Below are 13,837 nucleotides of genomic sequence, written 5' to 3'. Positions count from 1 at the left end.
CGAAGCTAAGGATGATAAGTTAATAAAAACGGAAACAAGATGTAAGAAAAATAGAAATAAAATATTGTAAGAAAGTAGAAATAAGATATTGTAAGAAAAGTAGAAATAAGATATAGTAAGAAAAGTGGAAATAAGATATTGTAAGAAAAGTAGAAATTAGATATTGTAAGAAAAGTAGAAATAAGAAACAACATAAGAACATAACGAAAAACCATTCTGTTGTCAAATAAATAAGTCTCTGTCAATTATTACCTCAACCCTAAATCCTGGAAGAGAATATATAATAGTAAATAGTAATAGAAACAGAACCGTAGACGGTAATCCCAACCGTAAAATGCCATGAAAGATATGATGTATGAATGAGTAAGTATGCGGTATGAAAGTACGAGAGGAAAAAATGCGAGAACTGGTATGAAAAAGGCTCAAAGATAGATAAGGTCTCCAATTATGTTGGAGGTATGAGAATTAAAAAAAAAAAAAAAAAAAAAAAAAAAAAAAAAAAAAAAAAAACCTAACCTAACCTAACCTAACCTAACCTAACCTTTTTTTTTTTTTTTTTTTTTTTTTTTTTTTTTTTTTTTAAGGCGGGGGAATCCTCATGGACCCCCCCCCCCCGGGGGGGAGGACGGGTAGTGTCAGACTCTTACTGACTAAACCTAACCGCCGGGTGACGTCAGCCGCGTTTAATGCCGGCACGTGGAGCTACATAATATCACTACACTGTGCCGGCCGCGGGATCCGCCGGCCGTTGAGTAGGGCCGGCGGCTCGCTTTCGCGTTGTTTGTGGAGGCCGACGTGTAAAGAGCGTCGGCCTCCTCGCCTCGTAATGGGGTCGCACCCGTCACACCGAAATGCGACCCCCCGTCGCGGGTCTGTTTTGACGGGCGATATGCACCCCCGTGCCTATCGCCCAGACCCTAGCTAGGGCGGCAAGTTGCGCTCGTGCGCAGCACGTCGCCGCCCCATACGACGTCGGCGTATGGCGGGCGCGCTGGGATCTTCCTCCTCGCGCGCTCCGCCGCCTCCTTCTGGACATGACCGTCTCGCAGAAGGAGGCAAGTGCGTTCCACGCTGCGCGACTGCTGATAGCTGAAGCGACAACAGCCGGCAGCGCGGAAAGATAATCAAATTTAGCGCCGCAGAAGGTCGGAGCGTGGCTCGGCAAAAGCCGGACATACGGCCAGAGTGTGCAATGCGGTGTCATCTTCGTCACCGCACTCATGGCACGCAGTCGACTCCTCCCTCCTGACGACGCGACACAAATAATGGCCAAAGCCCCATGGCCAGTTAGCACCTGCGTGAGGCGGTAGGTCAAGACACCGTACCGCCTCTCCGCCCACGGTTGTAAGTGTGGGCGGATCGCTTCACAAATGCCCGCCCGCCGTCGGTCTCGAGAGACGGAGCTCCCAATTTCGATACGTGACGAGGCGGGCTGCCTTTCCAAGTTTCTCGCTGCCTCGGCGAGGGTTCGATGCCCCGGGACCGGAGCTCGGTGATGCGGGTGTAAATGTCCGCAAGCACCTTCGCTTCCAAATCCCAAGGCGGAGTCCCCGCCAAGGCAGTCGCGGCTTCGTGCCCGACAGTTCGGTATGCACGGACGATCCTGTTGGCGACAGCACGCTGCGCGCCAAGCAGGACCGCCCGACTGTCGGGCAATAACTTCTTCGCCCAAATGGGTGCGCCGTAGAGGGCCATTGAGCGTATGACCCCCCCGTATAAACGGCGGCACCCTAAGTCGGGGCCCCCGACGTTCGGCAACAGCCTCCCGAGAGCAGCTGCGGCAGCCCGGAGTCTGGGCGCCAACCTTCGGAAGTGCTCCCGGAAGTTGAGCCTCCCGTCGAGGACCAGTCCTAGATACTTCATGTGCCTGACAGTGGGATACGGACACCTTCCACTGTCAGGCACGCGTCATGTCCGGTGTGTGGGCTCCGGGGGCCGTGCAGCAAAAGCGCTTCGGTCTTCCCCAGAGCCACGTCAAGTCCAAGCATCCGGATGCGACCTACGACGAGTTGCGTGCCGCAGGTCGCACGCCGGATGCATTCCGCGGGGTCGGAACCCCGCGCCAAAACCAATGTGTCGTCCGCGTAGCACACGACCCGCGTGCAGGGCAGGAGAGCGCCCCGGAGGGTCCAGTCATACCCGATGTTCCACAAGAGGGGCCCCAAGACAGACCCCTGTGGAACACCGCGTCCCGTCTCCCACCTCTGCGGGCCGCTTGGCCCGCGAACGACACGTGTCGCCCGGACAGGTAGTCCGCCACGACGCGCTGCAAATAGAGCGGCACCCCGTGGTATCGGAGCGCCGACTCTATGCACTGATGCGGCAGCGAATTGAAGGCGTTGGCGATGTCTAACGAAACTGCCACCGCCACGCCCCCTCGTGCTACCGCATCCGCGGCGAACTCCTGGACGACTTTGATGGCGTCCACCGTGGACCGCCTCGCCCTAAAGCCGTATTGGCAGTCCGACAGACTCGGACCAGTCCTATCAGATGCCGGACGATGCGGGCGCGATGATGCGCTCAAAGAGCTTGCCCGCCTCGTCCAGCAGGACAATCGGCCTGTAGCCAGACGGTGAGTCTGCCGGTCGTCCCTCCTTTCGAAGAAGGACGAGCCGCCCCGTCTTCCATGTATCCGGGAATCTGCCCTCCTCCAAACAGGAGTTGAGCAGACCCCGGAATCGACTTTCAAGAGGCCCCAGTGCCAGCGCAAGTGCGCGCGCCGGCACTCCATCGGGGCCTGGGGCGGTCTTCTTTGGGCGAAGGCGGATGATGGACGCCTCCAATTCTCCTTCTGTTATCGCCTCCAGTGGTTCCGACACCTGAGTCGCGAACACCACCGGAGGCACTACATCTGTCCTTTCCGGGAAAAGGGACGAGACTACGGCGTGGAGCAGCTGGGGCTCCATGGTCTCCGTGATCGGGGGCCCGTTGGCGCGGAGCTTGTTCCGCGCCGCGATGTACGGGCGCCCCCACGGATCCCTGTTGAGTCCTCCAGCATCTCCTGTCTCCCTGTGCCTTGGCCTTAGAATGGCCAGGCGGAGATTGCTCCTCGCCGTGCGGTAGGCCTCATACAGCGAGGCCTCCCTCGTCTCGTCCCAGCCTGGTCTTCCGGCGTGCCTGGAGCGGTAGCGGGTAGACCCCGCTTGCCCCGAAGCACGCCTCCCTGAGAGCTGCGATCTCGGGCGACCACCAGTAAACTGACCGGCGGTTCGGCCGCCGTCGGACGCGAGGCATCGCGGTGTCGCACACTAAGAGTTAAGGTGCGACAGAATCGCTCTGCCTCGTCGTCAATGGAGCGGCCTGACACCGCCGGCTGCACCAATCGGCACAATGGCCGCCTCGATCAGCAGCTCTCGTCCATCTTCTTTAGGGCCCATCGTGGGCTTCCCGGAGTCCGGTGTAAAGCGCCGGATCCCGGGTCCCCAGGAGTGGAAACGCTGAACCGTATATATCGGTGGTCCGATAGCGTCTCCACCTCCTCGACGCGCCAATCACGAACGCGCTCCGCAATAGACGGAGCGCAAAACGACACGTCGACGATGGACCCTCCATTCTGCCGTACGCAGGTGTGGACCCTACCCCTGTTCAGCAGGGCAAGGTCCAATCCGAGGGCCCACTCCTCCAAAAGCTCCCCGCGCCGGTCGGTTGCCGGTTCCCCCCACGCTGTGCTCTTGGCGTTGAGGTCACCGAGCACGATGACCGGGCGAGGCGAGAGCGTCCGAACAAGGGCCTCGAGCTCGGCCATAAATGACTCGAACTCTGCCAGACCCCTGCTCGGCGAGAAGTAGACCCCTACGACTGCGTACGGCCCCCAAACAACTGCAACATATCCCGAACCCCTGCGGATGGTATGCAGGGGTCGGGAGTCCGCGCCCAAGGCGCTTATGACGGCGACGGAGCCGTCGAGATCCCCGCCCAATTGGGACGAGGGGCGACAAAATAAGGCTCCGCCGCCACTCCAATATCAATGCTCCACTGCGCCAGCGACTGGAGAAACAGATCCTGCGCGCCGGCGCAGTGGTTCAAGTTCCCCTGGAGGAGGAAGTGTGGACGGACGTTATCCATTATTGTTCGTCCATCCGTTCCTCCTCACAGGGGTGCGCCTGTGATGTGGCCGCAATGGGCACTTTCCCCATTGCGGCCATCTTCTTCTTGATAAGTGCCGGGGGAGCACATCCCCGGCTGCCCATCTGGTGGGCGGCATTGCGGCCGAGCTCGGCGCATATGGCGCACAACCTAACCTAACCTAAACCTAACCTAACCTAACCTAACCTTTTTTTTTTTTTTTTTTTTTTTTTTTGGCGGGGGAATCCTCATGGACACCCGCCCCCCCGGGGGGGAGGACGGGTAGTGTCAGACTCTTACTGACTAAACCTAACCGCCGGGTGACGTCAGCCGCGTTTTGTGCCGGCACGTGGTGTTACATGATATGACAACACTGTGCCGGCCGCGGGGATCCGCCGGCCGTTGAGTAGGGCCGGCGGCTCGCTTTCGCGTTGTTTTGTTTTGGTTTTTGGAGGCCGACGTGTAAAGGGCGTCGGCCTCCTCGCCTCGTAATGGGGTCGCACCCGTCACACCGAAATGCGACCCCCCGTCGCGGGTCTGTTTTGACGGGCGATATGCACCCCCGTGCCTATCGCCCAGACCCTAGTTAGGGCGGCAAGTGGCGCTCGTGCGCAGCACGTCGCCGCCCCATACGACGTCGGCGTATGGCGGGCGCGCTGGGATCTTCCTCCCGAGCGCGCTCCGCCGCCTCCTTCGCTGACATGACTGTCTCTGCGAAGGAGGCCAATGCATTCCACGCTGCGCGACTGCTGATCGATGCAGCCACAACAGCCGGCAGCGCGGACAAGTCTATATTGCCAAGCGCCGCCAGAAGGTCGGAGCGTGGCTCGGCAAAAGCCGGACATACGGCCAGAGTATGGAGTGCGGTGTCGTCGACATCACCGCACTCATGGCACGCAGTCGACTCCTCCCTCCTGACGACGCGGCACAAGTAATGGGCGAACGCCCCGTGGCCCGTCAACATCTGCGTGAGGCGGTAGGTAAGAACACCATACCGCCTCTCCGCCCACGGTTGTAAGTGTGGGCGGATTGCTTCACAAATAGCCCGCCCCGCCGTCGGTCGTGAGAGCCGCAGCTCCCAGTTCCTAAAGGTGACGAGGCGGGCTTGTCTCTTCCAGTTTTCTTTTGCCTTGGCGAGGGTTCAATGCCCCGGGACCGGAGCTCGGTGATGCGGGTGTAAATGTCCGCAAGCACCTTCGCTTCCAGATCCCAAGGCGGCGTCCCCGCCAAGGCAGTCGCGGCTTCGTGCCCGACAGTACGGTATGCACGGACGACCCTGTTGGCGACAGCACGCTGCGCGCCAAGCAGGACCGCCCGACTGTCGGGCAACAACGATTTGGCCCAAACGGGTGCGCCGTACAGGGCCATGGACCGTATGACCCCTGCGTATAGCCGGCGACACCCTGCATCAGGGCCCCCGACGTTCGGCAGCAGCCTCCCGAGAGCAGCTGCGGCAGCCCGGAGTCTGGGCGCCAGCCTTCTGAAGTGCTCCCGGAAGTTGAGCCTCCCGTCGAGGACCAGTCCCAAATACTTCATTGTGCCTGACAGTGGGATACGGACACCTTCCACCGTCAGGCACGCGTCAAATCCGGTAGTTTGTGTGGGGCTCCGGGGGCCGTGCAGCAAGAGCGCCTCGGTCTTCCCCAGAGCCACGTCAAGTCCAAGCATCCGGATGCGACCTACGACGAGTTGCGTGCCGCAGGTCGCACGCCGGATGCATTCTGCGGGGTTCGCACCCCGCGCCAAAACCAGGGTGTCGTCCGCATAACAGACGACCCGCGTGCAGGGCAGGAGAGCACCTCGGAGGGTCCAATCGTACCCGATGTTCCACAAGAGGGGCCCCAAGACAGACCCCTGTGGAACACCGCGCCCGGTCTCCCACCTCTGCGGGCCGTTCTGACCCACGAACGACACAAATCTCCCGGACAGGTAGTCCGCCACGACGCGCTGGAGATAGAGCGGCACCCCGTGGTATCGGAGCGCCGACTCTATGCACTGATGCGGCAGCGAATTGAAGGCGTTGGCGATGTCAAGTGAAACAGCCACCGCCACGCCCCCCCGTGCCACCGCATCCGTGGCGAACTCTTTTACAACTTTAATGGCGTCCACTGTGGACCGCCTCGCCCTGAATCCAAATTGGCAATCCGACAGACTCGGACCCGTCCTTTCCAAATGCCGGACGATGCGGGCAGCGATGACACGCTCAAAGAGCTTGCCCGCCTCGTCCAGCAGGACGATCGGCCGATAACCCGAAGGCGAGTCTGCCGGACGCCCCTCCTTGCGTAGGAGTACCAACCGCCCCGTCTTCCATGTATCCGGGAATCTGCCCTCCTCCAAACAAGAGTTGAGCAGTCCCCGGAATCGACTTTCGAGTGGCCCCAGTGCCAGCGCAAGAGCGCGCGCCGGCACTCCGTCGGGGCCTGGGGCGGTCTTCTTCGGGCGAAGGCGGCTTATGGACGCCTCCAGTTCCCCCTCCGTGATGAGCTCCAGTGACGACTCTGGCGCCTGAGGCGCGGCCACCACTGGAGGGCGAATCTGTATCCTGTCCGGGAATAGGGACGAGACTACGGCTTGGAGCAGCTGGGGCTCCATGGTCTCCGTAATCGGGGGCCCGTTGGCGCGGAGCTTGCTCCGCGCCGCGATGTACGGGCGCCCCACGGATCCCTGTTGAGCTCCTCCAGCATCTCCTCTCTCCCTGCTGCCTTGGCCTGTATGATGGCCAGGCGGAGATTGCTCCTCGCCGTGCGGTAAGCCTCATACAGCGAGGCCTCCCTCGTCTCGTCCCAGCCTGGTCTTCCGGCGTGCCTGGAGCGGTAGCGGGTAAGACTCCGCTTTGCCCCGAAGCACGCCTCCCTGAGAGCTGCGATCTCGGGCGACCACCAGTAAACTGACCGGCGGTTCGGCCGCCGTCGGACGCGAGGCATCGCAGTGTCGCACACTAAGGTTAAGGTGCGACAGAATCGCTCTGCCTCGTCGTCAATTGAGCGGCCGGCCACCGCCGGTGTGCACCAATCGGCTACAATGGCCGCCTCGATCAGCAGCTCTCTGTCCATCTTCTTTAGGGCCCATCGTGGGCTTCCCGGGTCCGGTGTAAAGCGCCGGATCCCGGGTCCCCCAGGAGCGGAAACGCTGAACCGTATGTAACGATGGTCCGATAGCGTCTCCACCTCCTCGACGCGCCAATCACGAACGCGCTCCGCAATAGACGGAGCGCAAAACGACACGTCGACGATGGACCCTCCGTTCTGCCGTACGCAGGTGTGGACCCTGCCCCTATTCAGCAGGGCAAGGTCCAGTCCGAGGGCCCACTCCTCCAAAAGTTCCCCACGCCGGTCGGTTGCCGGTTCCCCCCACGCTGTGCTCTTGGCGTTGAGGTCACCGAGCACAATGACCGGGCGGGATGAGAGCGTCCGAACAAGGGCCTCGAGCTCGGCCATAAATGACTCGAACTCTGCCAGACCCCTGTTCGGCGAGAAGTAGACCCCTACGACTGCGTACGGCCCCCAAACGACTGCGACATAACCCGAGCCCCTGCGGATGGTATGCAGGGGCCGGGACCCCAACCTAACCTTTTTTTTTTTTTTTTTTTTTTAGGCGGGGGAATCCTCATGGACACCCGCCCTCCCGGGGGGGAGGACGGGTAGTGTCAGACTCTTACTGACTAAACCTAACCGCCGGGTGACGTCAGCCGCGTTTAATGCCGGCACGTGGAGTTACATGAATATCACTACACTGTGCCGGCCGCGGGGATCCGCCGGCCGTTGAGTAGGGCCGGCGGCTCGCTTTCGCGTTGTTTGTGGAGGCCGACGTGTAAAGAGCGTCGGCCTCCTCGCCTCGTAATGGGGTCGCACCCGTCACACCGAAATGCGACCCCCCGTCGCGGGTCTGTTTTGACGGGCGATATGCACCCCCGTGCCTATCGCCCAGACCCTAGCTAGGGCGGCAAGTTGCGCTCGTGCGCAGCACGTCGCCGCCCCATACGACGTCGGCGTATGGCGGGCGCGCTGGGATCTTCCTCCCGAGCGCGCTCCGCCGCCTCCTTCTGGGACATGACCGTCTCGCAGAAGGAGGCCAATGCATTCCACGCTGCGCGGCTGCTGAGAGATGCAGAAACAACAGCCGGCAGCGCGGACAAATCAACATTTCCAATAGTCGTCAGGAGTTCGGAGGCGTGGCTCGGCGAATGCCGGACATGCGGCCAGAGTGTGGAGTGCGGTGTCATCAACGTCACCGCACTCATGGCACGCAGTCGACTCCTCCCTCCTGACGACGCGACACAATAATGGCCAAAAGCCCCATGGCCACTTAGAACCTGCGTGAGGCGGTAGGTCAAGACACCGTACCGCCTCTCCGCCCACGGTTGTAGTTGTGGGCGGATCGCCTCACAAATAGCCCGCCCCGCCGTCGGTCTCGAAAGACGAATTTCCCAGTTTCGAAGGGTGACGAGGCGGGCTTGTCCTTTCCAAGCTCGCGCTGCCTCGGCGAGGGTTCGATGCCCCGGGACCGGAGCTCGGTGATGCGGGTGTAAATGTCCGCAAGCACCTTGCTTCCAAATCCCAAGGCGGAGTCCCCGCCAAGGCAGTCGCGGCTTCGTGCCCGACAGTACGGTATGCACGGACGATCCTGTTGGCGACAGCACGCTGCGCGCCAAGCAGGACCGCCCGACTGTCGGGCAACAACGATTTGGCCCATATGGGTGCGCCGTAGAGGGCCATCGACCTGATGACCCCCCCGTATAAACGGCGACACCCAATGTCGGGGCCCCCGACGTTCGGCAGCAGCCTCCCGAGAGCAGCTGCGGCAGCCCGGAGTCTGGGCGCCAGCCTTCGGAAGTGCTCTCCGGAAGTTGAGCCTCCCGTCGAGGACCAGCCGAGTACTTCATAGTGCCTGACAGTGGGATACGGACACCTTCCACTGTCAGGCACGCGTCATGTCCGGTGTGTGGGCTCCGGGGGCCGTGCAGCAAGAGCGCCTCGGTCTTCCCCAGAGCCACGTCAAGTCCAAGCATCCGGATGCGACCCACGACGAGTTGCGTGCCGCAGGTCGCACGCCGGATGCATTCCGCGGGGTCGAACCCCGCGCCAAAACCAATGTGTCGTCCGCGTAGCACACGACCCGCGTGCAGGGCAGGAGAGCGCCCCGGAGGGTCCAGTCATACCCGATGTTCCACAAGAGGGGCCCCAAGACAGACCCCTGTGGAACACCGCGTCCCGTCTCCCACCTCTGCGGGCCGCTTGGCCCGCGAACGACACGTGTCGCCCGGACAGGTAGTCCGCCACGACGCGCTGCAAGATAGAGCGGCACCCCGTGGTATCGGAGCGCCGACTCTATGCACTGATGCGGCAGCGAATTGAAGGCGTTGGCGATGTCTAGCGAAACGCCACCGCCACGCCCCCCGTGCTACCGCATCCGCGGCGAACTCCTGGACGACTTTGATGGCGTCCACCGTGGACCGCCTCGCCCTAAAGCCGTATTGGCAGTCCGACAGACTCGGACCAGTCCTATCAAGATGCCGGACGATGCGGGCGCGATGATGCGCTCAAAGAGCTTGCCCGCCTCGTCCAGCAGGACAATCGGCCTGTAGCCAGACGGTGAGTCTGCCGGTCGTCCCTCCTTTCGAAGAAGGACGAGCCGCCCCGTCTTCCATGTATCCGGGAATCTGCCCTCCTCCAAACAGGAGTTGAGCAGACCCCGGAATCGACTTTCAAGAGGCCCCAGTGCCAGCGCAAGTGCGCGCGCCGGCACTCCATCGGGGCCTGGGGCGGTCTTCTTTGGGCGAAGGCGGATGATGGACGCCTCCATTCCCCTTCGTTATGGCCTCCAGTGGCTCCGACACCTGAGTCGCGACCACCACGGAGGCATACATCTGTCCTTTCCGGGAAAAGGGACGAGACTACGGCGTGGAGCAGCTGGGGCTCCATGGTCTCCGTGATCGGGGCCCGTTGGCGCGGAGCTTGTTCCGCGCCGCGATGTATGGGCGCCCCCACGGATCCCTATTGAGTTCCTCCAGCATCTCCTGTCTTCCTGTGCCTTGGCCTTTAGAATGGCCAGGCGGAGATTGCTCCTCGCCGTGCGGTAGGCCTCATACAGTGAGGCCTCCCTCGTCTCGTCCCAACTTGGTCTTCCGGCGTGCCTGGAGCGGTAGCGGGTGAGGGCCCGCTTTGCCCCGAAGCACGCCTCCCTGAGAGCTGCGATCTCGGGCGACCACCAGTAAACTGACCGGCGGTTCGGCCGCCGTCGGACGCGAGGCATCGCTGTGTCGCACACCAAAGTTAAGGTGCGACAAAATAGCTCTGCCTCGTCGTCAATTGAGCGGCCTGACACCGCCGGCATGCACCAATCGGCCACAATGGCCGCCTCGATCAGCAGCTCTCTATCCATCTTCTTTAGGGCCCATCGTGGGCTTCCCGAGTCCGGTGTAAAGCGCCGGATCCCGGGTCCCCCAGGAGTGGAAACGCTGAACCGTATGTATCGATGGTCCGATAGCGTCTCCACCTCCTCGACGCGCCAATCACGAACGCGCTCCGCAATAGACGGAGCGCAAAACGACACGTCGACGATGGACCCTCCGTTCTGCCGTACGCAGGTGTGGACCCTACCCCTATTCAGCAGGGCAAGGTCCAATCCGAGGGCCCACTCCTCCAATAATTCCCCGCGCCGGTCGGTTGCCGGTTCCCCCCACGCTGTGCTCTTGGCGTTGAGGTCACCGAGCACTATGACCGGGCGGGATGAGAGCGTCCGAACAAGGGCCTCGAGCTCGGCCATAAATGACTCGAACTCAGCCAGACCCCTGTTCGGCGAGAAGTAGACCCCTACCACTGCGTACGGCCCCCACTTTACTGCGACATATCCCGAGCCCCTGCGAACAATATGCAGGGGCCGGGAGTCCGCGCCCAAGGCGCTTATGACGGCGACGGAGCCGTCGAGGTCCCCCGCCCAATTGGGGCGAGGGGCAACATAGTATGGCTCCGCCGCCACACCGATATCAATGCTCCACTGCGCCAGCGACTGGAGAAACAGATCCTGCGCGCCGGCGCAGTGGTTCAAGTTCCCCTGGAGGAGGAAGTGTGGACGGACGTTATCCATTATTGTTCGTCCATCCGTTCCTCCTCACAGGGGCGCGCCTGTGATGTGACCGCAACGGGCACTTTCCCCATTGCGGCCATCTTCTTCTTAATAAGCGCCGGGGGAGCACATCCCCGGCTGCCCATCTGGTGGGCGGCATTGCGGCCGAGCTCGGCGCATATGGCGCAGTTGGCTGGCGCCTTGCAGTCCACTGCCTTGTGCCCGGGCATCGCGCAGCGGTAACACAAACCACTGCGGTCCGCGGGGCACGTGCACACTGGCCTTGTGTGGCCTAGTGCGAGGCAGCGGAAGCATTTCATGGGCCGTGCATCAAGTTGCACGACCCGCGCCGAGCTCCATCCCACCAGAAACTTCTGCGTTTTGGAGGTGACCAACTTCGAGGCCACCTCCAGAGGGCACTTCATCACGGCGCTGAATTTAGCACCGGGGCTGGGCCTCAGCTCCCCAACCTTAATTTGGTCAGGAGCGCACTGACCTTGACGTGTGGCGACGCCAAGGATGTCCTCCCGGGTGACGGACTCGTCCAGGTTTGTTACCCGGAGCTCCGCGCACCTGACAGGCGTGGTGACCTTGACGTCGTCACCGTACTTGGCCCGCAGCTGTTTCGCCATGTCATCAGCCGCCTCCCGACCAATGTTTTTGGGGAGCTCGAGAATCCTAGCCCCCGTCTGCGCCCTCCTTATACGGATCGGGTCGGCAACCATATCGACCCCCATTTTGTCGAGGTCGATTGTCTCGCGTGCCTGCCGTAGGACCGTCTCATATGTGAGGGCCTTTTGCGCCCCCTCCTCACTAATGGTGAGGACGACGGCAGCGGTGCGGGCAAGACGCCTCTGTCGTTGCCCCCTTCTCCGCCGCGTCCTCCCCGACTCCTTCTTGGGCCCCTTTGTCGACGGCTTCTTTCCCTCCTTCTTCTTGGCGGGAGGGGTTTTTGCCGGCTTCGCCACCGGGCGCTCCGGCGCCTTTGATTTAGGCGCCTTCTTCTTCTTGGAGACCGTGGTCCACCCATCCTCCACAGTCTCCGACGTGCCCGCTACCGGCTCTTGTGGCGCTGGTGCCAGTGCCGGTGTCTCTTCTGTCGCCGGTGCTAAAGCCGGCGCAGGTTGCCCCGTCGATTTCTTTGCCTTCCCCTTGGCCGGTTTTGGATCCGGCTTCGGGGTCGGCTTTGGCGCCTGTCTCGGCGCTGGCGTCGGCGCCGTCTTCGGCGCTGATGTTTTTGGAGCCGGGGCCGCCTTGAGGACCTGGCTGTACCCAGGTTTGGGTCCACGGCCCGCAGCCTCCACCTCCGCCCTTCTTCTGTCCGCCGCCAATGGTGGACGCATTACAGGCTCCGGCGGGAGTCGGCTTGTAATCCCAGCCAGCCTTGCGTCCATCATCGTCCCGACGGACAGCATGATGCGTTTCATACGCTCTTCTTCCTCTTGGGCCGCTGGGGCAGTCCGCCTCTCCGCAGACTTTCCCTGCGCCTCCTCCAGCGCGTTCAGTCGCTCAGTGAGGCGCTTGTTTTCCTCGAGCAACCTTTCCATTCGCTTATCACTGGTCAAAGCGCGGACACCGCCCTGTATGTCCTCGATCGCATCCTTAATTTTCTTAATGAGGCAGCCCTTGATGTTCTTTGAGGTGCGGGCCACCTCTAAGACCGCCATCACGCCGCCGTCAATCAACTCTTTGGCGGAGGAGGGTCGAGCGGCTTGAGTCCGGACCTCATGAGGTCCCTTATCGCTGCCCTGGCGTCCCTTCCCTGCCTATCCTCCTCTTCTCTTAATGCGGAGGTATCGTCGGCCTGCTCCGTTTCAGCGGCCATCCTCCGCATTTCTTCGCGCTGCCTATGCAGCCCCACGTAGCGCCCGTGTGTGACGCAGCCCCGGGACCGTGTCGATGAAGTAAATGACACCTCACTTTCACAGTCCGAGGCGGCTCCCACGGACAGCCTGTCGTCCGAAACATCCCGTCTGGGACGCTTTCGGTCCGAGCGACCTGAGGAACTATCGCGTGAGCGGCACGAAGTAAGCGCCGGCTCACGATCTCCATTCGTTCCTCCTGGCGTACCGAGGCGACACGCTCGAGTACAACCCGAGGTGACCTCACCGCCATTTCTCCTTCTATACTCTGTCGCAAAGCCGACCGAGTCGTCCTCCTACTCTCCTCGTTTCCACCTACTTTCTCATCGTTTGGTTTTAAATTTAAATTCTCCATAAAATTCCCACGAGTATGGGGGAAGTGTGCGTCGTCCCCGGCCAGTGCCCCCTGTAGCCGGGGAAGGTCTAGGAGTAACCCTCCGAGGTTCGACAGGGTTCCTCTTCGGAGGTTAACGCTAGGAACTGGTCACCCACCAGCCATTCATCCCCTCGCCGCGTTATCCAATAGCTTGGGATTGGGGGTTTTTTATAGAGGTTTTCCGTCCTCGCGGTCCAACCGTTTAAGGTCAGACCCCCGTTCCCGCGTAAGTCCACCCTGACCTCGCTGCGGGTTTACGGTCTGGCCGACGGTGGCCTTTACAAGACCGCGTCCGGAGGCAGTGCAAGTGCAACCGGATCCGTCGCCCATCTCCGACTCCCCGCCCGCCGCCGCTACCCGGAATAAGCCCAGGACGCCGGCGGGCTGCGACATCCAGCAAGCTGTGAACACTCACTGGACTCGCCCTACACCACGCCCGCTGCCGCTACTCGGAGTACGTCCGAGACGC

At 61.4% G+C, this 13,837-nt stretch overlaps 1 protein-coding gene across 1 annotated transcript; it reads right to left on the bottom strand.

Annotated features, from left to right (window-relative positions):
- Window positions 1–259: 259 nt before the first annotated feature.
- On the bottom strand, window positions 260–12,797 carry LOC113507975 (MAP7 domain-containing protein 1-like). Its single transcript, XM_026890911.1, has 2 exons — window positions 11,413–12,797; window positions 260–266 (listed from the first exon to the last, which is right to left on the bottom strand). The coding sequence occupies exons 1-2, from the start codon at window positions 12,795–12,797 to the stop codon at window positions 260–262; spliced, it is 1,392 nt and encodes a 463-aa protein (XP_026746712.1).
- Window positions 12,798–13,837: the final 1,040 nt, after the last annotated feature.

This window comes from Trichoplusia ni, unplaced genomic scaffold (assembly GCF_003590095.1).
Source record: "Trichoplusia ni isolate ovarian cell line Hi5 unplaced genomic scaffold, tn1 tig00003581, whole genome shotgun sequence".
Taxonomy (NCBI): Eukaryota; Metazoa; Arthropoda; class Insecta; order Lepidoptera; family Noctuidae; genus Trichoplusia; species Trichoplusia ni.
This window is presented reverse-complemented; position numbering and strand designations above follow the sequence as displayed.

What these genes read in the sequence shown, in the direction of transcription:
- LOC113507975 (XM_026890911.1), bottom strand. Translation starts at nt 12,797, where the DNA reads ATGGCGGTCTTAGAGGTGGCCCGCACCTCAAAGAACATCAAGGGCTGC.